At 48.5% G+C, this 22,499-nt stretch overlaps 1 protein-coding gene across 1 annotated transcript in view; it reads left to right on the top strand.

Moving 5' to 3' along the window:
* The window catches only part of EPHX2 (epoxide hydrolase 2), a 40,121-nt gene extending 23,299 nt beyond the window's left edge, over positions 1 to 16,822 (top strand). The window contains exons 12-20 of the mRNA XM_003793941.3: positions 965 to 1,076; positions 10,445 to 10,516; positions 12,466 to 12,499; positions 12,931 to 13,033; positions 13,799 to 13,868; positions 15,682 to 15,762; positions 16,109 to 16,167; positions 16,344 to 16,444; positions 16,669 to 16,822. Coding sequence (XP_003793989.1) covers positions 965 to 1,076; positions 10,445 to 10,516; positions 12,466 to 12,499; positions 12,931 to 13,033; positions 13,799 to 13,868; positions 15,682 to 15,762; positions 16,109 to 16,167; positions 16,344 to 16,422 — 610 coding nt within the window. The 3' untranslated portion in view covers positions 16,423 to 16,444; positions 16,669 to 16,822. The remainder of the gene's footprint in view (positions 1 to 964; positions 1,077 to 10,444; positions 10,517 to 12,465; positions 12,500 to 12,930; positions 13,034 to 13,798; positions 13,869 to 15,681; positions 15,763 to 16,108; positions 16,168 to 16,343; positions 16,445 to 16,668) is intronic.
* The last annotated feature ends 5,677 nt before the right edge of the window (positions 16,823 to 22,499 follow it).

Below are 22,499 nucleotides of genomic sequence, written 5' to 3'. Positions count from 1 at the left end.
GAGCTACAGGCACCAAGCCACAACCCTCCTTTACATCCCTGTTGCCGTTGTCCACCCTGCTCCCTCCTAGGTGAGAACACGGTGGTCAGCTGGGTCTCTGTGCTCTGGCTTCTCTCTCTGCACCCATGGGATCTGGCACCACTTAATTAATCCTCCTGACTGCAACTTCGAGCCCCCCTCCCCTCTTCTCAGAAGCCCGCTGTTTTTTTTTTCAGTTTCTACAGCATGGAGTCCAGACTCAGGCCTTTCATGTCCAGGCTCCCCTTGCCTTTCTGTTTTAATTTTCCAACATGCCCCAGCACAATTGTAAGCTTTGCCCCCTTCTACAACCTGCTCATGCTCCCTGGTGATGTGCTCCTCCCAGCTGGCGTTTCCCCTTTTCATCTCTCCCCACCCTTAAAACCAAGCTCAAATGCTCCCTGTCCATAAGGTCTTCCATGATGCACAAAGCCAGAAACTCCTCCCTCCTTAGACGCCCGTGACTACACTAGCCCCATAATGTGATCCTGTCTGTATTTTCTTTTCTTCCTTATTAAATTATAATAAGCCCCTGGAGGAGAGAAACTGTATTTAATTTTCTCTCACCTCTACTATTTCACACAAAATTAAACTCAACCCCGAGGAGATACAGTGAGTGAATAAAGGGAAGAAAGAAAATGAATGCATTTTTAAAAATTGGAGAGTCAAATGTCGCCATATTTTAATAGGTTGATATACTGCACGTGTGTGTATATTGAGGCGTCTAAAGCAAGTAGGTGAGAAGTATTGCAGTTTAGTGGGGGGGGGGGATGCTATGAATTAAGAAATGTGAGTTCTGATCCCATTCTCCCATACACTGCTAGTTGAGATCTTGGACATATAATTTCCCCGCTGTGAGTTTCAGTTTTGACCCATAAGGTCCTTCTTTGTTTTTGTAGACTCTCTCCTTACAGGGTCTGTGTCTTGTTGCCTCTCATTTCTATAGGGCAGTGGCCAGTTTGAATACTCCCTTCTTACCGGCCAATCCCAATGCGTCCCCCATGGACTTTATCAAAGCCAACCCAGTTTTCGATTACCAGCTCTACTTCCAAGAACCAGTAAGTGTGGGCCCCCGAGGGTTTGTCTTTCCTTTCCCTCTCTCCTCTCTGTTTGTGTGTCTCCATCTGCAGCATTCGCCAGAAATGAGTCTACAAATGGGCCCGGGTGAAACTGTCTGTGGCACGCAGTGGGTGCCATCCAGGTGGAGGCGTTTCTGTGTGTGTGGTTTGGGTGGTGGGCCCATGGGGGCAGTGCAGGGCTGATGCACCAAGTTCTGCTTCTGTGAAATCCTGGGGTGGGGAATGTAGCTCAGTGCCCATGGAGAGCCTCCCCCTGCAGGTTCTCTGGCCGTGAGGCTGGTGAAACCCACCTCTTTTGGTGACAGCTGTGGGCCTCACAGCTCTGGTGTCTCTGCCCACTGAGAAGTGAGATAAGTGATTCTAGCACCCTGGGCATACGAGCCCTGTAGCAACCCCCAAGTGTATCACCCCATGTGCCACAAAGATGTCCCCTGGACAGAGAGTGATATGTGTATTGGGGTGTCTGTGCCACCACTGACTGGAGTTCACTGAGAGCTGGGTCAGGAGTCATTGTCATCTGGCCTCATGGCCCCCTTCACCTGCCACCTTCCACTCCTCTGAATGCAGGCTCTGGACCCCAAAATCCAGCTGCATCTAGATAATTCCAGAGAGAATCAAAGATGTTTCCTTCAGACTCTAAAGAGAGAAGAATGGATGGAATTAATTAACAAGGAGTACAAAAGGTCTCCCCACCTCCCTCTCCCAGCCTCTGCCCTCTGCTCCCCGTAGGAGGCACCACGGACAGTGAGAATCATGACTGTGCCAGTTTCATTCGACCAGTAACTCTTGTCTCATGATGGTTTTCATTGACAAGAGGGCAGCTGTGTGATTCAGGCAGTGACTTCATACAGGAAAACACCTGAAGTCTCCAGCAGCACTTTGAAAAGTGCTCAATGTATCGCCCTACGCCATACAGCAGGGCTGGGGCCCTAAAAGGCCATAGCCTGGGTGTGGGAAGCTGTGAGCTTCCCTGGTTCAAATGGAATCAAACTGCCCTTAATAAGTTTGAGGTAGTCTCATTCTGGAGGGATGGACACCATATAGATGGTGTATAACTTTGCTGGGACTGCCAGAGCAGAGGCTAGGCAGCTTCCACAACAGAAATTTGTTCACTCATCGTTCTGGAGGCTGAAGTTCAAGATCAAGGTGCCAGCAGGGCTGGTGTCTCCTGAGGCCTCCCTCTTTGGCTTGTAGATGGTGTCTTCTTCCTGTGTCCCCCCGGGGGACGGTATCCTGGGAATTCAGGGAGTTCCTAACAGGGTAGTCAGGGGTCCTCCAGAAGGCCTGGAATATTTGGAAATTGCCCACCAGATTTACTGTGTGCCTGTGTTTTTCTATGAGAAGAATTCCTAGCTCTCATCTTACTATTTCAATAGAGGCTGAGAGCTGCTGGCCTGGGGGGCCTTACAGTGCCAGGCATGGTGCCCGGAGGCAGCAGCGTGGATCTTGCTGAGATGCTGCTTAGAAGTTCAGGCTCTGGGCTCAGCGCCTATAGCTCAACCGGCTAAGGCGCCAGCCACGTACACCTAAGGTGGCGGGTTCGAATCCCCAGCCCGGACCCGCCAAACAACAATGACGGCTGCAATCAAAAAATAGCCGGGCGTTGTGGCGGGCGCCTGTGGTCCCAGCTACTTGGGAGGCAGAGGCAGGAGAATCGCTTGAGCCCAGGAGTTGGAGGTTGCTGTGAGCGTGATGCCATGGCACTCTACTCAGGGGGACAGCTTGAGGCTCTGTCTCAAAAAAAAAAAAAAAAAAAAAAAAAAAAAGAAGTTCAGGCTCTGGAGCCCCCTCCAGCTCTGCCAAGCAAGGCTCTGAATTTTCCCAAATTCCCAGTTAACTTATATGCACATTAACCAGCTGCCTAGCCAGGCCTCCCCGCCACACACTCTGGGATTCTCCATCCTTTTCTCAGTGATCCACAAACATCATCTCACATCAGAAGGCTTCAGTAAACACAGATCCCTGGGCAGCACCACCAGGGTTCTGACTGAGTAGGTTTGCTGGGGCCAAAGAACGCGCATTTCCAGCAAAGCCCCAGCTTATGCTCTGGCGCTGAGGTGGCACTTTGAGCATCAACACAGAAGGCCCCAGGGAAGGGACACATTGGGCCACATTCCAGGTGGAACGTGGACAACCAGTTGTTGCCAGTGAGGGAGAGGCGCTGGGCCCTCAGGAGCAGACTTTGAAGGGAAGTGGATTGCTTGAGCTCATGGGTTCAAGACCCTGAGCAATAGTGAGACCCGGGCTCTAAAAAATAGCTGGGCATTGTGGTGGGTGCCTATAATCCCAGCTACTTGGGCGGCCGAGGCAAGAGGATCACTTGAATCCAAGACTTTGAGGTTGTTGTGAGCTAAGATGCCACAGCACTCTAACGTAGGTGGGACTCTGTCTCAAAAAAAAAAAAATTTATATTATAATTGTAGAACATAGTAAAACGGAAGTACTTCTGGTTCTCCATGTCCTCAAGTTCCACAAAGAATCTGTGTATTCAACCAGTCTTGGATCAAAAATATTTGAAAATAAAAAATATCGGTATAGGCTCAGTGCCTGTAGCTCAGTGAGCAGGGTGCCAGCCACATACACTGAAGCTGGTGGGTTTGAGCCCAGGCAGGGCCTGCTAAACAACAATGACAACTGCAGCCAAATAATAGCCGGACGTTGTGGCAGGCGCCAGTAATCCCAGCTATTCAGGAGGCGGAGGCAAGAGAATCGCTTAAGCCCAAGAGTTTGAGGTTGCTGTGCACTCTACCGAGGGCAACATAGTGAGACTCTGTCTCAACAACAAAAAAAAAAAAAATATATATATATATATATATACACACATATATATACATCAATACAGCAATAAAAGTAATACAAATAAAAAACAGTATAATAATTATTTAACCTTTACATTGTGTAAGGTATTAGAAGTAATCTAGAGATGATTTACAGCATACAGGAGGATGTGCTTAGGCTGGGTCCAAGTAAGTACCTGCTTACTGCACTGTAATATGAGGGAACTGGGCACCGAGGGATCTTGTATCCACAGGAGGACTCGAAACCAATCTTCCTTGGATGCTGAGAGACAATTGTAATAGTTTTATCTTGTCGTATTTTGATCAAACCACGTTTACAGTATTTAGCAGTGGTATTTAGCTTATTGACAATTTTTTTTTCCTTTTTTTAAATCGTAGCAGAATACACATAACATGAAATTGACCATTTCTTAACCATCTTTAAGTGACATTAAGAACATCCACATCTTTGTGCACCAGTACCACCGTCCATCTCCTGAACTTTTTCATCTCTGGAAGCTGAAGCTCCGTCCCCATTAAACACTGATTCCTCATCCCGCCTGTCTCCGGCCCCTGACAGCCCCCATTCTACTCTCTCTGTCTGTGAACTTGACCACTCTAGGAGCCTCGTATAAGTGCATCCCACCACGTTTGTCTTCTTGTGAGTGGCTTATTTCACTTGGCATCATGTCTTCAAGGACCATCCATGGTGTGCCATGTGTCGGAATTTCCTTCTTTTTAAAGACTGAATCATACTCCAGGGTGACACATTCTGTTTATCCACTCACCCTACTGGTGGACCCTTGGGTTGTACCTACAGCTTTTTTTGAGCCCCAATATATCAGGTGATTCTAATCTTCTCAACTAAGCAAACAGAGGCACTGAGGGGGTAACCAGCTGGCCCAGGACCAGCTACAAGGCTGGATTAGGACAGCTACCCCTTCGCTTGTTTGGCCACAGAGGCCACGTGCCTCTCCCTAAGCCCCACAAGGGAGCTTGGACTTTATTCTGTGTGCTGTAGGGATCTAAGTGGAGAAAGGAGAAACCAATCAGGACAAAGTTCAAAGTCCTGATTGAAAAAGTGACCTGAGGGGGAGAGAGATCCTTAGTAATTGCAGCCCTAGTAAGGACAAAGTTTTTTGTTTCAAAGGTTGTTACAATGATTGTAGAAAAATCAGTACTTCTATTGTTCTCTTGCAGCAGCTGGGTTTAAATCTGCAAGAATAATTTGGGGAATGGTTTTGTTCTTAAGAACAAAGCCCCTTGGCAGGGAAATGTTAGCTATTCAGACTGGGGATCTGGCTGCGGGAAGGCACCCAGCAACCAGTTTGGGGGTGAATCTGGCAGCTGGGACTGGTCAGCAGGGGCAGGGGGCTGGGTCTACAGGGGAAGGTGACCCCTGCCAGCCTGTCTGGTTCCTGCTATCTAAGGAAGTGAGCATGCCCGGCACTTCCTGTCTCTGGCCCTCAGATTCCACTTCTGCAAATGGGTGGTTTTCAAACAGGCAATAGCATCAAACTTAAGCTGACTTCGGGTCAATACATAAAACCAATAACATTTAGCACAGTAGAGCAACTCTTTGATCCAAGAAAGGTGCTGGAGTCCCTCCCCCCAGCCAGGAAGAGACACCTGTGGTTTGTCCCACTTCTTCCCGGGAGCGCTCAGAGGGCTCCTCTGCTCAGTGGGTGCACCGGTGACCCCTGCCTCTGTCTCATCTGTGCAGAACCCCCCAGGGTGAGACTTAGATCAACTCTCGGGGTTGCCATTCAGCTCCACTAGCTCTGTGAGCCCGGAGCTAACACTTTGCTGCCTCGTCCTGGAAATCTGCCAAGTCTGGTGGAAACTAAAAAGGTTTTTCTTTCCTTCTAAGAGAAGAGATAACAGGCTTTCCACTTATATCACTGGAAAGGAATGATCCGACAGTAAAGACAAGCTGACCTGTTCTAGTTTTTAATTTTTTTTTTTTGAGACAGAGTCTCGCTTTATTGCCTTTAGTAGAGTGCTGTGGTGTCACAGCTCACAGCAACCTCCAACTCCTGGGCTTAGGCAATTCTCTTGCCTCAACCTCCCAAGTAGCTGGGACTGGCACCCACCAGAATGCCCGGCTATTTTTTTGTTGCAGTTTGGCAGGGACTGGGTTTAAACCTGCCACCCTCAGTATATGGGGCCAGCGCCCTACCCACTGAGCCACAGACGCTGCCCCTATTTTTTAATTCTTAGGATGCACAAAGTCCTCACTTAGCTGGGGGTAGCTCGGAGCCCCTCAGCCTCCACCACCAGAATGTGTGTGGTATAGACTGCGGCCCCGGCCTCTCTCCTTCCTGACACTGTTCCTTTTCCCTATTTTTAATTCTTTGTATGTATTTATATTTGGTTAGGGGGAAGTAGGTGGTAGGCATGTGTGTATGTGTGTGTTTGAGAGAGAGAGAGATTGATGAGATTTCAGGCACTGAAACCTCACTTTGTTGAAGTATTTAACCAGATGAGAAACTAGGAAGCAGAATGTGCAAAAAGAGAATTGTAGGCAGTAAGTTAAGGGGAAAGGCTGAAGAGGACCCCCCCCCCCCGCCCAACATCCACTAATGAGTTTCCTTCTCCGTTATGGGGCTGGGTTTTTCTTTATCTCTAGAACACAGTAGCTCCATCAGGCTACAGGGAGTAATTGGGTACATGGTTTATCTTTTAGGCCTTTTTTTTCATTATAAATAATTCATGCTTGCTATTTAAAAAAAAAAATCCTGAGTTGTGTAAAGTAAAAACTTAAATCTTCCTTTACCCACCTAGAAACTACGAGTATCACCATTAATAGTTTGGTATTTCACAGGCTTTTTTTTTTTGCTTTTTTTTTTTTTTTTTTGGAGACATAGTCTCACTCTGTTGTCTTTGGTAGAGTGCTATGGCATCCTAGCTCACAGCGACTCAAACTCTTGGGCTTAAGTGATCTTCTTGCCTCAGCCTCCCAGTAGCTGGGACTACAGGTATCTGCACCACACCTGGCTAGTTTTTCTATTTTTAGTAGGGACGGGGTCTCAGTCTTACTCAGTCTGGTCTCTTAACTCCTGAGCTTAAGCAATCCACCCACCTCGGCCTCCCAGAGTGTTAGGGTTACAGGTGTGAGCCACTGCACCTGGCCTTAGACATCTTTGAAATATACTATGAAGCAAATATGTGTTTATACACACATGCACAGTGTGTATATATACGTTTAAAATAGAAGTGAAGATTTACTAGCTCTTAGACAGATTTTTCTGTCAGCACATACAGATTTATCTCATTCTTTTTTTTTTTGCAGTTTTTGGCCGGGGCTGGGTTTCACCCGACCCCCTTTGGCACATGGGGCTGGTGCCCTACTCCTTGAGCCACAGGCGCAGTCTCCACTCCTTTCTAAGTTGGCTCTAAGGAACTCTTTATCCTTAAATGACCTCAGAGATCTCTAAGACAAAGCCTGGGGCCAAGGAATTCCTAAGGTTCTGTTCTGGGTGCTTAATTTAGAACCTAGGCTGTCTTCAGTTTGTCCATAGCAGGGGGTAGCTTTGGGGTACAATGGAGCAGATGTGTCCAGATGACTTGGCTCTGTAGGGCGCCGTTCAGCCGGTCTTTGGGAGGGGAATTGGTTGTTTAGTGAACATGATCCCTCTGTGGAAGCAGATAAAACAGGAGCCACAAGCCCTGCGGTCCTTTAGGAGGCCTGCGCACCCAGGCCGCACCTGCCACTTATTCCTTCTTCCTTCCTCTCTTCTTCCCCCCTTCTTCTCCCTCTCTTGCCCTTTTTGGGTACCTGCCATTGCCCTGCTGTGGCAGCGGTCATCAAAACATGAATAAGATACCCTGTGCGTCCCTAAGAAACTCACAGGCTGATGAGAAGACTAGACGTTCACACAGACAGCTGTGATGCGGTTCCGTCACTTCAGTGCTGGAGGTCATATCAGAATGGGTTACCGTTTATTAGCATGTGCCTGTGTGTCAGGCATTGCTAAGAAACAGGCCTTATCTCATTCACTCCTCACAAAACTCCCATTTTACAGATAAGGAAACCAAAGCACGTGGGGAGGAAGTTCCCCGGCTGTGGTGGGTGCCTGGGCTTGAAGCTGTGTTCGATTCTAAAGTTCGTCCTTTAACTCCTGCGCTCAAAGGAGGAGCTTCTATCCCACGGGGCAAACGGGAAATTTGTCATTGCTCTGTGGGACTTAAAAATATAATCTTCCTCTTTGTAGATCAGAGACGGATGGTCTCTGGCTGGGCACATAAGCAGAGGACAAACACTGTTATCTCCTCGCGTTTCGGCCCTCACCTTTACCCCACTCTCCCTGCCCATCTGATGTGCTTTTTTGTGGGTCCAACAGTTTTTTTTACTTTTTTGCTCTCTTTGATCTTGTATTGACGCTTTTGGCATCCGTTTACTCTTGGAAAGGTCATTTGAGGTCAAAACTCTGTCCAGCCTTTTGAGGATTCTTCTGAACACTGAAATGTATCCCTGAGCGCGTGAGCAGCAGCTGTTTCTGGGACAGGGACTGCTCTCAATAAATAAGAAGGACAACTACGGGCAGCACACGAGGCTGACCAGGGTTCACATCCATCACTTGAATGTACTTCCCCCCACGGCTGTTGCCTGCCTTAGCATCCATCATGGTGTTCCGAAGGCCCCATTGATTCTCCGTTGTAATTGAATCTTACCAAACAGAGGGAGTGTAATTAACACAGACTTGGCTTTCATCAGAAAGTCTCCAACCTCAGCCCCAGCACTGCCAGATGATAAATGCCCCCTTCCCTCCTGAGCTACCACTGCCCAGATCCAGAGCACTCATGACGAGTGATATTCAGGACAAGGAAAGGCGATCTCAAAAGTGTGCAGGGACCAAGGCCAACAAGGCCCTGGGGTGAACTCTCTGTAGATGTGGCTTCAGGATCCTCCTCTCTGGAAATGTGCTTCCAGCTCCTGCTCTATCCCAGGGCAGCCACAGATGCTGTGGAGAACAAGGTGGTCCAGGAGCACATGCTGAGGGCTCTGCAGGATCCAGGAAGAATGGAGCTCTCCTGTGGTGGGGGAAGTTCGTGAAGAAGGCAGTGTGTGGGTCAGGCGTTGAAGGCCAAACTGGAGAGAAGTGGGTGTTCTTGGGGGAAGTCACGATGTGTTAAACCAGTGAGGTGGGCAAGTAACATCCTAGGATGCAGTTTGGCTTGTACCTGGGCACATGCAGGTGAGCCATGAGAAGACAGAGGGTAGGTTGGCATAACCACCCTTGCTGGGTTTCCTCCCATAGCACCAGTGCCTTAGGGACTGTGCTGTGAAAGGGTCTTTATTATTTCTGAACAGTTACATCTTGGAACGCTGCCTCAGGGACAGCTAACTGTCTTTCCCCAGACTGTTTCTGGAACTCACATTGTACCCCATAATTGCATTAAGGTACACAGCTATGATTTAATAACATAAAAAAAGAAAAACTGTGTCTCAAACAGCTTTCAACTCTTAGATTAACCTTGTCCTTTCATGCTCCAAAAAGCCATGAACCAGGAGCCCCCAGCCCCTAGAGTACAATTCACCGATAGATTTCTACAGCCCTTGCCAAGGGCCACCTACCGCCTGTGCCCCTGTCTCAGCGTCCACTTGGCTGAAGTGTTCCTGGTTGGAGGGTTTGGGTAGGAGGGAAGGGAGGGGAAGCTAAAGGGTCTGGGCTCTGAGCCCCCAGGACTCTTCAGTGACCCAGTCACTTCACCTTTGCCCTCAACCACCCCCACCCCCGCCCCCTAGACCATCAGGAAAGTTTCAGCCCTATTTGCTATCTCCCAGGGGTGGCCTTCTAGGTCCATGGTGTTGCCTTTTAACTGAATCCAAATTTTACAGAACAAATGCTTTTATTGAAAGGGGTGCGGTGGAGAAAGAAGAAGCTTCTCTTGCCTTCTTTGGTGCTGAAAAAAGAACAATCTTGAAATCAGAAGGCTGCAGGCTCCCCACCCCGAGGCAATTAACTGTAACACTGCTCACATGAGGTGGAAGGACCTGGTAATTTGTCACCAAAAGGATACGTGTCCGGGCTCTTTCACAATGGTAGTCTTGCCGCCTCGCCTGCAGGAAGACAATCCCTTGGGATTGGCAGATGGTCTGTGATTAGACCCAAGTCAAAGGAGTTGGCTTTGAAATTATCACGGGAGAATTTAGATCCATGAATGGAATAGCTTTGGCTCAGCGTCTGGCTCTTCCAGCAGGCTTCTGGGAATCTCGAGCCCTTCTCCTCTTACCACCCATCGGCCTGTTCCTATCTCAGCCCCCTTCCTGTTCTTCCCAAGGAAATGTTACGAGTCCCACTCTCACTGCGGGAAATGTGGAAAACACCCAAGAGGGCAGCAAATGTGCACCCACCTCCCCGGGGCCACTGTCAGCATCTTGCGTTTTATTTTATCATTTTTTAAAAACACTGTGTTTCAAGATGCACTTCAAACTAGTGCAGTTCCAATGAGATTTGGACTGGCTAGGACAGTGGGTGGGGGGTTCTCACTGTCAGTTAGACAGAGCACGGGTACTGTTTTAAGATTTCTGAGGGGGCCATCATTTTGCTTTCTTGATTGTTTTAGGGAGTGGCTGAAGCTGAACTGGAACAGAACCTGCATCGGACTTTCAAAACCTTCTTTAGAGCGACTGACGAGGTGAGGCGGGAAGGGACAACCCCCCGGAGGGGGCTGCCATGCAGAAGCCAGGGTAACCAGGTGTGCCAGGGTCTGGGGATTTAGCATTTGGCTTTCTTTCCTTTGACTTCTATGGTCAGGGTTATTGGGGTCCTCACTCTGCCGGCTAATGGGGGAAAAGTCACACCCATTTTTACACAAGATCAGAGAATGATTATAAAATCAGCAGTTTGGAAATTAGTTATCACCTTTACCATTTTAATATACATAATTGACTTACCCAAGTGCCAAACTAATCGATATATTTAACTCTTTTCTTGAACACAACCAAAGGTGTTTAGAATGTTTTATAACTTGGCCACCTGCACCCTCCTGTGTATGTGTCAGCAGTCATTGTCACAATCGTTGTTTTATATACAGTCAGTGCCTACTGAGACTTTCCCAAGTTTTCCAGTTTCTTTCTGATCACTCCTGCATCTCACTCATTCACACTGAGTGCAGTTTCTTTTTTCTTGAGTATCTGCTTCAGTAGTTCTCTCAGTAACGGTCTGTTAGTGGTTAACTCAGTTTTTTGGTCTGGAAATGTCTTTATTTTGCTTTTAATCTTGAATAATGGTTTATCTGAGTATAGAATTCTAGGCTGACAATTATTTTCCTTTACGAGCTTTTGGCATTGCTTGTGAGAACTTGGCCTCTGGTCTACCTTCCTGTATATTAATTGTCTGCCTTAGATGTTGTAGTGGTTCGATAACATCTTTGACATTTTCTTTTGAATTTCAATGAACAGGTTTTTTTTTTTTTTTTTTTTTTTTTTGCGAAAGTGGTAATTTTATTTAAGACAGAGTCTCACTCTGTTGCCCAGGCTTGAGTGGAGTAGCATGATCACAGGTCACTGCCACTTCAAGCTCCTAAGTTCAAACTATCCTCCCACCTCAGCCTCCAGAGTAGCTGGGACTTACAAGCACATGCCACTTCACCTGCCTAATTTTTTTTTATTTTTTATAGCTATGAGATCTAGCTATGTTGCCCAGGCTGATCTTGAACTCCTATCCTCAAATGATCTGCCTGCCTTGGCCTCCCAAAGTGCTGGGATTATAGGCATAAGCCACCACATCTGGCCTTTGGTTCTCTTCCAAATCATTGATCTCTTGTGTCTTTAATAATTGTAAGTATACTCATTTATCACTCTCTTTCTCTCTCTCTTTGCATGTTCTACTATTTTATGCTTTTGGAGAGTCTGATTTTACCACTTGCTACATTTGCTATCTCCTGTGATAGGGCGTGTGTGTGTGTGTGTGTGTCCTGTAATTTTGATTTGTGAGCTTGTCTTCAGAAACACTTACTCTGTACTGGTCTGCTTCAGTTTGGATTGAGGAAATGACCCTCTTGAGGGGGTTAGGATTTCTTCTGCAGGCCTCCTGGTGGTATGAGCAGCCCAGGCTCACGTTGTTGTTGTTGCTTACTTCACACCGTGGAGGTTCCCGATCATGCAGATGGCATCAGTTCAAATCAAGCATTTATGGAGTCAGTCTGTACCACCCAGGGTGTTTTTTTGTTTTTCTGTTTGTTTGTTTCCTCCTAGCACTCCTCAGTTATAGCACATCAAGGCATCAAGATTTACTATGGAGGGGCAGCTCATCCTTAACTTCCCACCCTCTGGAGGCCTGAGGGCCCATTGCTTAGTCCCACTTTCTCATAGACCCACATTCTTACACCGCCATGGTCTGAGAGTACCCGGAGCAGCCCGGCCCCAAGCTTTGGCTGTTAGTTGGCGCCCTCCTCACTGTGACTCCTGGGGGTAGGAGGGGAGAGAGAAAGTGAGAGAGAGAGAGAGAGAGAGCACTTAGCACATTAGCTGTCAGCTGCCCAACAGCCACAGGTCTTTTTTGTGACAGGGTTTGGGATAAGCTATTCCCAGCTTATTCTTGGCTCACCTTATGATGTTATTACTAACTCTTTTCTTTCTACAGAATATCTTATCTGTGCAAAGAGTCTGTGAAAGGGGTAAGTGGCATTTCTGGGAAAGAAGGGAGGTGGGAGGGCCACATCTAGAACCAGCTGAATGTGACGTGAATGTTTCTCCCTCTGCCTGCTATGGGCAGAGCTGGGGGCTGGTAGTGCCTGGAGTACAGAGGGTGTCTGCCCACCCTGTGCATGTTTTTTGGAGAGGCAGCTGTCATTTGTCCTGGGGCAGTGATGACAGACATTAAGGCCCAGGCCACAGGGACTGTCAGGCTCCAGCATGACAGTGTCCAGGGCCCAGCTCAGCGCTCTGGAGGCAACGGGCTCACTGTAGGGAAGGACGAGAGGGCAGACAGTGAAGGCACATGAGGCCCTTTGCATAAATTCAGAGGGACGTGAGGGCAGTGAGGTGCCTGACCTCAGTTAGGAACGCCAGGCCTGGACGTGGGAGACTCCACAATGGCTTTTTGCAGGAGGACTCTTTGTGGGGATGTCGGAAGAGCCCAGCTCCAGCAGGATCACCACTGAGGAGGATGTCCAGGTCTACGTGGAGCAGTTCAAGAAGTCCGGTTTCAGGTAGAGAGAGAAAGTGACCAGCCCCACGTGACAAGGGTGGGCACGCTTCAGCTCTCAGAGTGGACGGTGAGGTGCGATTGTCCTCTGCAGCTCTCCTAAGCGCCAGGCCAGCCTCTGCTTGGGTGCCTCCAGTGTCCGGAGGGTCACCACCTCATGGTGCTCAGCCTGCTCTAATTTGGGGTTACTCAGCTTGCTCCCCCAAAGCATGTGGGCTGCCCGCAGGCAGAGTCTTTTAACTGTTTTCCAGTCATGAGTGTTCCAAGAATCAGATGACAGCTGTGGAGTCTTTCTTCAAAAAACACAAATAAACTCAAAAGTCGCATACATTTCGGGGCCTTTGGACCCCTTCCCTGTGTCCGGTTAGGAGGGAGCATCTCTGCACCACCTCCTGGGGTCCCTTTTCACTGGGCTCCCTGGGGCAGCGGGGTGGCCCCTGGGTGACAAGGGAGGTGAACCAACCTCCCCACCTCTAACGCCACATCCATCGGAGAGTGCTGTAGGGCTGGCTGCAGTGTGTGCCAACAGCCCTCCTCAGAGGCTGTCCGCCCTCTCAGTGGAGTCCTGTGTCCCTGCACCAGGCCTCGCTGAGGGAACCTGGCAAAGGTGCTGGTCAGTGAGGCAAGAGCCCAGTTCTGCTGTCTGGTTCCCACAGAAACTCTTGCTCTTTCCGGGCGGCCGGCTCCCGGCAGAGCGGGGTCCTGCCAGGGTGTGCAGCACAGCTGTCCACTCGGGCTTCCCTACTGTACTTTCTGATCTATCCCGCAGAGGTCCCCTAAACTGGTATCGAAACATAGAGAGGAACTGGCAGTGGGGCTGCACCGGCCTGGGACGCAAGGTGAGTGCCACATTCCATGCTGTTGCCCGGGAGCCACTCTCTGGCCTCCCACTGGCCCCACCTGACCTGATCCCAGGTCAGAGCTGGGGTGCACAGAGCAGCTGGCCTTCCTCCTTCCCCTCTGGGGTTTGGGTGTGACTCCACCCCACGGTTTCCTCTTTCTTGCTGGTGCATCCCTTGGAGGGTGGCACTGGGGACAGAGCAGGGCTATGTCCTCATAACTGCAGCATCCATACAGAATGCCCAGGTCTCCTGGATGTACTCAGGGTCCAGGGTAACACCCGGAGGTGACAGGACAATCCAGCCCCATCCCCAGAGGAGCATTACAAACTCTGAGAGAGACGTGGCTTTAGCCTCTGGTGTGACTTTGAATGAGTTGATCTCTGGGTCTCGGTTTCCTCATTTGTCAAGCAGAAGATGGGTTTCTGATCTTTGGGTTTGCCAAGGGGATAGTGGAGGTTCTGGTTTGCATTAAAAATAGTAAAAAACCTAAGGGAAATCACATTTTTCCCAAAGGAATCATGCAGGGAGCCAGGCCTTGACATCAGCTCACCCAGTAGCCCTGGTTATGTCAGAGGGTCACCCAGTGTTCAGGCCAGGCAGCATGGAGACCTAGGGGATGCCACAGCAAATAAAACTGATCAGCTCCTGACCTCCCGTGGTCAGGTCTTGAGGTATAAAGCACATGACGTGGTAGTTAAGGGTAGGCCAGGTAGGGAGTCAGCCTGGTCTAATTCCTGTGTGACATTGAGTAAGGCACTTAACCACTCTGATCCTCCCTTGCCTCTTCTGCAATATGGAGATGACAAGAATAGTGCCCGCATGGCAGAGCTATAAGGATGAAATGGGTTAATGCATGTAAGGTGTTAAGAAGCACCTGGCACATGGTAGTTCAATTAATGTTCTTGGCCAGTATCATTGCTGTAATGGGACTGCAGAAAATTAGCAGACCACAGTGGGATACACAGAGCATGGCGGGGGGGGGAGGGGATGGCGGCAAAGACCTGGGGAAGGTGAACCCCGATGGCATTAAGGTCGGGCAGCCGCTTCTTCTGTGGTTACTGGCTCAACCATCCTCCCTCCTTGCCTGCCTCCTCCCGTGATCCCACCACTGGTTTACATTTTAGTTCAGAACATTCCAGACTTTTCAAAACCTCACAACAGCCTCAGGATTAGCTCCAGCAACAGAATCACGTCTGGTCTTCCCGTGGGTCCACACGAGATGCACATTACTCTGCGTGAAAGTGAAAAATAGTGCAAGGGCCTTGGCCAGGCTCAGGTTGAAGCTGCATGAAGTTCCGATAAAGGCAGGGTGAGAACAGAGCGGGCCAGCGAGGCTTCCGGGGCCTCCCTGCATCCCAGTGTGCTCACCTCATTTGCCAGTAGATAAAAGGGAAGGTGTTCATGTCCCGTTGGTAACCATGGCGGTTGTCCCACTCACTCACTAGAGCCTTGACTGCCCTTTCAAATGTCATTTAATACAGAAAAAAGGAATTTGACCTTCACTGAAGGGCATCTTTCCTACCCTTCTGTGCCATGAATTTGGTGTCACGAACATCAGTCACACACAGCAAGCCAGCATGCGTTCTTACCTGTGTGTACGCACACAAAGCCCATGTGTCACCACGTCACCGAACCTGTCATTTTAAAAATCTCCAGGAATAACGAGGACTCCTTCTTGCAAAGTGCAGCAGACACAAAGCCAGGATCACAAGGGTGCAGTGGGCAGGGGTCTCCCTGGAGGAGCCGGAGGGAGGGGGACCTCCCTCATGGAAGGGACCCGGCTGCTCCATTTTCTGTTCTCCCTCCCCAGATCCTGATCCCAGCCTTGATGGTGACAGCAGAGAAGGACTTTGTGCTCCGTCCTCAGATGACCAAGCACATGGAGGACTGGGTGAGGGCCTGGGCCTGCACAGGGGGGTCTTGATGCATCCTGGCCAGAAGGGAGATAGTGGTGGGGACTTGTCCTATCATGCCAAAGGGGACAGTGGATTGGGGCACTTCCCTGACAAGGGGCTTCCTTGGTGACATGACTATCACCTCCTGCAGGTGGCATCCCCGACTGACGCTTCCTTTCCCCTGAGCTGATGTGGTCACCCCTCTCTCCTCCTTCCTTTCTCTGCCATGGGGAGAGGAGAGGAAGGGGTTCCCTCTTGGGACCGCTGTGGCTCATTGTCTAATCTGACACAGACCCATTTGCATTCTCCCGTTAACCCTGGGGGGGGCGGGTTGTCTTTCAGATCCCCCACCTAAAAAGGGGACACATCAAGGACTGTGGGCACTGGACACAGATGGAGAAGTAAGGAGATCGGGGGTCCCTGGGAGGCGGAGAACACTTCTGTTCACCTGCCACCAAGCCTTCCTCGACTGATTTTGCTGGCCACAGCCTGGCTTAGCTGTTAGCATCAAACCTTCACCTTAGCATGGGGGGTGGAGGGCAAGACCCATGTGAACAGCCCTTTTCCCCGCTCCCAGGCCGGCTGAATTGAATCAGATCCTCATTGACTGGCTGGAGACGGATGCTCGGAACCCACCAGTGGTCTCGAAGATTTAGCGATGGCATGTGCCCTCCCCAGGCAGGTGCCGCTCCTCCTTCCGTCTGCTGGGGCTCCATTCCTCATGTCCAGAGGTGGCCCTACACACTTCTCTTCTGACCAGCAGCACTGTTCTGGGAAGAAATATGGAAACGACTGATTTTCTTTAAATGATAATGAATCAAATTTGATTTAATTTTAGATCCAGGAGAAATCGGGTGTTATGAATCCTTCCGGTATAAATATGTTCTCTCTTTATCTCTAAAAACTATCAGTATCCTGTGGGGGACAGACTGGGGCAGCCGGCTGGTGATTTGTCCTTGAGTGAAAATCCATAGTTTTGCAGCAAAATCAGCAGTTGATGTGGCAGCATCTCAGTCGAGATGAAGACGCTTTATTCAATAAAGCTAAGACAATGGTGCCGTTGTGGTTTGTGTTCTTGGGAAGGTAGAGTCATCACTGAGAGAATGATGCTTGCCCTCTGCTCTTGAGCTCTGCTCTGATCTCCCAGGCTCTGGGTGATCTAGACCAGAGCTGTTGGAGCCTTCCCAGGAGATGGCAGGGTCTGTTGTGCTATTTCATGAAGTAGCCACTAGCCACAGGGGGCCGCGTGCCCCTTCTTCAGGCTTCCCTGGCTTCCCTAGAGGGTTTACTCAGGATTTTAATCAACTCAACTTTAATAGCCAACAGGCGCCTTGAGACTCACTGCAGACCTCTCTTCTTCCCTGCAGTCCAGTTAGGCACGCAGCTCCCCATGTGGCCTCGGTGCTCCTCTCGTGGGTCTGCCCTGTCCCACAACAGCAGCCTCCTTGCAGGGCTCCCCTCCCACAGGGCTGGATCCTGAACCGTGCAGGGCCTCCCACTGTCGCCAGGGAAAAGCCTGGAGCCTGCAGGGTCCCCTGCTCTCCCCAGCCAGGTCCCAGCACTCACTCTTCATCATAACTGCCCTCCAGGACAGCAACCCTGCTCTCCCTTGGTCCTCCACCAAGCTAACGGCTTACACATCCTTTTGCCTCAGAATGCTTCCACCTGCCACTTCCAGCACCAAGTTCCCAGGCTGGGTCCTGCCCCCGTCTCCCTGCCCCCCAGTGGGGCAGTGTGCACCATGACCTGCTGCCCCTGCTGCAGGGGAAGCCTGTGGAGGAGCTGCCCTCAGCAAGGCGAGTTCCCAAGGACAATGAGCACAAGTTGGCCAGGACACAAGGACATGTGTGTTCATCCGTGGGCAGACTACCGGGGGTGGTCTTCCTCAGGCCACCCCTGTGTGCTTAGAGTCACCAGCACCACCTCTGACCATCCATAGGGTCTTTCCCATTTTAACAGATGGGGAGGCCGAGTGCAGGGGCTCACACCTGTAATCCTAACACTCTGGGAGGCCAAGGCGGGTAGATTGCCTGAGCTCATAGGTTCAAGACCAGCCTGAGCCAGAGCAAGACCTCATCTCTAAAAATAGCCAGGCATTGTGGCCAGTGACTGTAGTCCCAGCTAGTTGGGAGGCTGAGGTAAGAGAATCGGTTTAGCCATAAAGTTTGAGGTTGTGTGAGCTGTGATACCACAGCACTACTGGGATGACAAAGACTGTCTCAAAAAAAAAAAAAAAACAGGGAAACTAAAGTTCAGATAATTTTCCCAGGGTTTCTTAAGTAATTGGTGACAGAGGCTGGCTCCCAAGGCTGGGATCTTTCTTCCCCAAATTTTCTCCTTTGTTTTTGTTTTGTTTTGTTTTGTTTAGAGACAGAGTCTCACTCTTGATAGAGTGCCATGGCATCACAGCTTACAGCAACCTCCAACTCCTGGGCTCAGGTGATTCTCCTGTCTCTGCCTCCCGAGCAGCTGGAACTACAGACGCCCACCACAGTGCCCAGCTGGGGTTTTTTGTTGTTGCAGTTAGGCCAGGGCCAGGTTTGAACCTGCCACCCTCAGAATATGGGGCCAGAACCCTATCCACTGAGCCGCAGGGGCCGCCCAATTTTTTTCTTTCTAAATCTGAAGCCAGACAACCTAGATTGGGTAGCTGGTCTGCACTTACCTCCTTGTGTGACCTGGAGAAAAGGTTTCTGTGCCCGTGTTCCATGACTTATGGAAAGGGCAGATTAGCAGGACCTAACGGGAGTTGGTTGTAGTCAGTGTGTAACACGTACTGAGCCCTACAGCAGGCCTGGCGCGGAAGCACACTGCAGAAGGCCAGCGTCCAGCACTCTGCTTTATCCTAGACAAGCCCACTAAGGCTTCCAGTCACCAGACACATCAGCACTGCCTCCATACCTCTGCAGCTGAGAATTCAGGGGCTCAGCTAAAAGGCAGGCCTGTGACCCAGGAGACTGGCTACATAGTCCAGATAACACTGGGTATGACCAAGCTCGCTTGTGAGGGAGCGGCTGGGGGAAAGGAGAAATCAGAGAATGTCCTTCCCTGGAAAAACAAACAGGTCCGTCTTCCCTGACAGGCTCAGTTTTAAATATTCTACCCAGTGATTACCATAAACCATCCAAAGGTTCTCTAAAATTCAACTCTATTGGCAAATAAGAGTCAAATAATGCAAGTCTCTGACACTATAGCAAAAATATAACCGGTTATACGAGACTGACTGATGACTGAACGGTGCTTCCCTGCCTGACCGGAGAGCTTCAGGTCACACAGCCACTGCTGCAGCCACAGCGACAGAGATAGTTAGCTGGCTCCAGCAGGGAAGATTCTCAGATACTGTTTTAAGTACAACTCATTTGTACTGTGTTCCAAATGATTCAATTATAGAATGTATTATTTTAAGTTAATTTTTTTTTTCAGACAGAATTTCACTTCATCACCCTCTGTAGCATAGCTCACAACAACATCAAACTCCTGGGCTCAAGTGATCCTCTTGTCTCAGCCTCCCTAGTAGCTGGGACTACAGGCGCCTGCCCCAATGCCGGGCTATTTTTAGAGTTGAGGATCTCACTCTGGCTCAGGCTGATCTCAAACTCATGAGCTCAAGCGATCCACCAGCCTTGGCCTCCCAGAGAGCTAGGATTACAGGCATGAGCCACCACCCTGCCCAGTCTATTTTAACTTAATTTTTTACTCAACAAATTGCACACAGTCATGGAGTATATGGTGATGTTTTGATGGGTATTACATATAGTGATCAGATTAGGATAATTAGTGTCTCATCGCAAATATTTGTCTTTTTTGTTTGTTTGTTTGGGGAACATTCCATACCCTTCTAGCTATTTGAAAACGTATGATTGTTAACTGCAATCATCCTCCAGTGTCCAAAGCTAGGACTTACTCCACCACTGAGCGGGAACTTTGTATCTTTAAACAAACCTCTCCCTAAGCCACTCTTCCAGCCTCTAGTATCCTCTGTGTTACTTTTTACTTCTCTGAGATGAAACTTTTTTTATCTTCCTGGTAATAACATGTTTCACTTTCTATGCCTTGTTTATTTCACTTACATTGTATCCTCTGGCTTCATCCCTGTTGCCTCAAATGACTGGATTTCTTTTTTTTATGGCTGAATAGTAAAAATGTTATTTTTATTTGATGACTACAAAGGTTATAAATTAAAAGTATATTCACCTTTGCTAAAAAGGAATCAGCTTTTTTTTTTTTTTTTTTTTTTTTGGCCAAGGCTGAGTTTAAACCCACCACCCCTGGTATATGGGACCTGGTGCCCTACTGCTTGAGCCACAGGCACCGCCCAAGAAATCAGCTTTTTAAAAAAGAGACAGAGCAGTCCGTGTATTCTCTCATACACCCAGAGAGAGCTGAGGTCACTTATTCTGTCAAAGGAAGGCAACTTAGTGGCTGTCATTTAGAAGTATCTAAGGTTTCCAGAAGAAATGTCTTCTAAGGGTCTATTGGCCTAGAAGAGACAAAAGCTATTTCTGTCTTTCACGGAGTATAATGAATCTGTGGCTTTGGATTCTAAGCCGGGTTCCATATTGTTCATGCCAACACTGCCATCAATGCAAATTAAAAGCAAACAATGGTTAAAATATCTAGGTCAGAAACGTAAAGGTTTTTTTCGCCCCCAACAGGAATTGGGTGAAAAACATTGTGCCTCCCTGTTCAAAGGAGCCTGTCTGGACACACATGATAAAATACTTTCTTGCTTTAGTAATTGTTAGAGTTTTTCTGAGTGTTGAATACTACACTAGTTGTTTCTCTCGTCTCCCTGTTAGTCTGTGAGGCCCTTGGGATCAAAGGCTGCTTGTCTAGGTGATTCACCCTTGAACCCAAGCCAAGCCAGTGTTTGCAAATGTTTGCTAACTAATCAGGGAACGTGTGCTTGCATGCATGAATGGGTACTTGCATCAGTTTTAAATTCTTTTTTTTTTTTTTTTCTTTTTTGGCTGGGGCTGGGTTTGAAACTGCCACCTCTGGCATATGGGACCGGCACCCTACTCCTTTGAGCCATGAGGCGCTGCCCCCCAGTTTTAAATTCTTGATTTTGATGTCATGCTGGCGGATAAGAACAATCAATAGGATGGCTGTTTTCACTGTTTCCAAGCATTGGTGGATCTTTTTATAGGACTGCTGGTAGCTCGGTTGATAGGACCAGATTCAGAGAGAGAAGATGTGTAGATTCCAGACATGGAGGAGTCTTCTTAAGGGATCACGGGTAAACTACAGCAGGACATCGTGGGTCTCTGCTGCATTGAACACAAATTGCAACAGTTATGTTAACAATACAGCTGAAGCATTTACAGTTGGGACCTGGGGATGTTCCAAGTTTTCATATTTATAAGATAGGAGTAGAATCATTTTGTCAGTTTCCTAAATACATTTTGTCAGTTTCCTAAATACATTTTGTCATATTCAGATACAAAAGTTTTGAGGCCGGTACCTGCTTTTCAAAGAATACTAGTAATGTTTCTACTGTCACTCTTTGCTGTGTAGTAAAATACACATAACAGAAAATTTACCAGTAAAAGAAAAGTGTGACAAATTCATTTAATCAAAGTTTTACATGACAGAGGAGCCTTCAGAAATGAAGACCCCAAACACCCAGAGAACACTATTTTTTTTTTTTTTTGGTCTCATTTAGTTGCTCTGGGTAGAGTGCCATGACATCACAGCTCACAGCAACCTCCAACTCTTGGGTTTAAGCAATGCTCTTGCCTCAGCCTCTCAACCAGCTGGAAGAAAAGGCGCCCACCACCACGCCTGGCTAGTTTTTCTATTTTTAATAGAGACCAGGGTCTCCTTTTGCTTACGCTGTGAGTAAACTTGGTCTCAAATTCCTGAGCCCAAGCAATCCACCCGCCTTGGCCTCCCAGAGTACTAGGATTACAGGCATGAGCCACCGCACCCAGCCACAGGCCTCTATTTCTGTCGTTACCTTCAGTGAAGAATGGACATCCTTGTAGAAATTTGATGGGTAAAAGGGCATGATCCAGTGGTGATAGATGGAGGGAGAAAGCCAAGCTGCCTGTCTGCTCAGTCTTCTTGGGCCTCCTATATAGCAGTCTGTCCTCCCAGGTGCTGGGCAGGACCCTCTGAATGAAGATCTTCGAAGAAGAAGAGAAAAAGAAGGAAGGGACCTTTCTAGATTTTATGCCTTGCTTTTGGAGAAGAGTTCTAGCTTCTGTGACCACCTGGAGGGAAGAGAAATTCTGGTTTCTGTGACTCCCTTCAGGAAAGTGGTGGGGACAGGTGGGCAGGAGAAGATCACAGAGACCTCGCTCTAAGGCCCTTCCAGTGTGACTGTCTTTCCAGGGTGACTATTTGGGCTTGTGTCACAGTTCCAAAGACAAAAACAATTCTTTATTTATGCAAATAAAAGTAAGAGAATTCCTAAGAAAGCCTCAAACAGTGGTATTCATTTTAAGGGATGGATAGTTGTCAGGTGTCTCATCAATTGTCCTGGATTAAGGTAGAACAAACTCATGGAAGTTTTAGGCAGTTGCGTCCTACTCGGTCTTAGGACAATTGAAGAAACTTTCTGTCCTACCTCATATTTTAAACAGTGCTGATTAAGTGGGGCCAGGAAATCTATCCGCAGCCCAGAAACCATTCAACAAACTTCACAGTACACACAGTAAGAAAGTGGGTGTTTCAAAGAAAGGTGTTATCAGTTACAAATGATGTATTAAGAAGCTCATTGTCATTGATT

This window comes from Otolemur garnettii, unplaced genomic scaffold, assembly GCF_000181295.1.
Source record: "Otolemur garnettii isolate 467f Iridium unplaced genomic scaffold, OtoGar3 scaffold00074, whole genome shotgun sequence".
NCBI classification, from domain to species: domain Eukaryota; kingdom Metazoa; phylum Chordata; class Mammalia; order Primates; family Galagidae; genus Otolemur; species Otolemur garnettii.
Note: the sequence above shows the minus strand (reverse complement) of the source record. Positions and strands in the feature narration are given on the sequence as shown.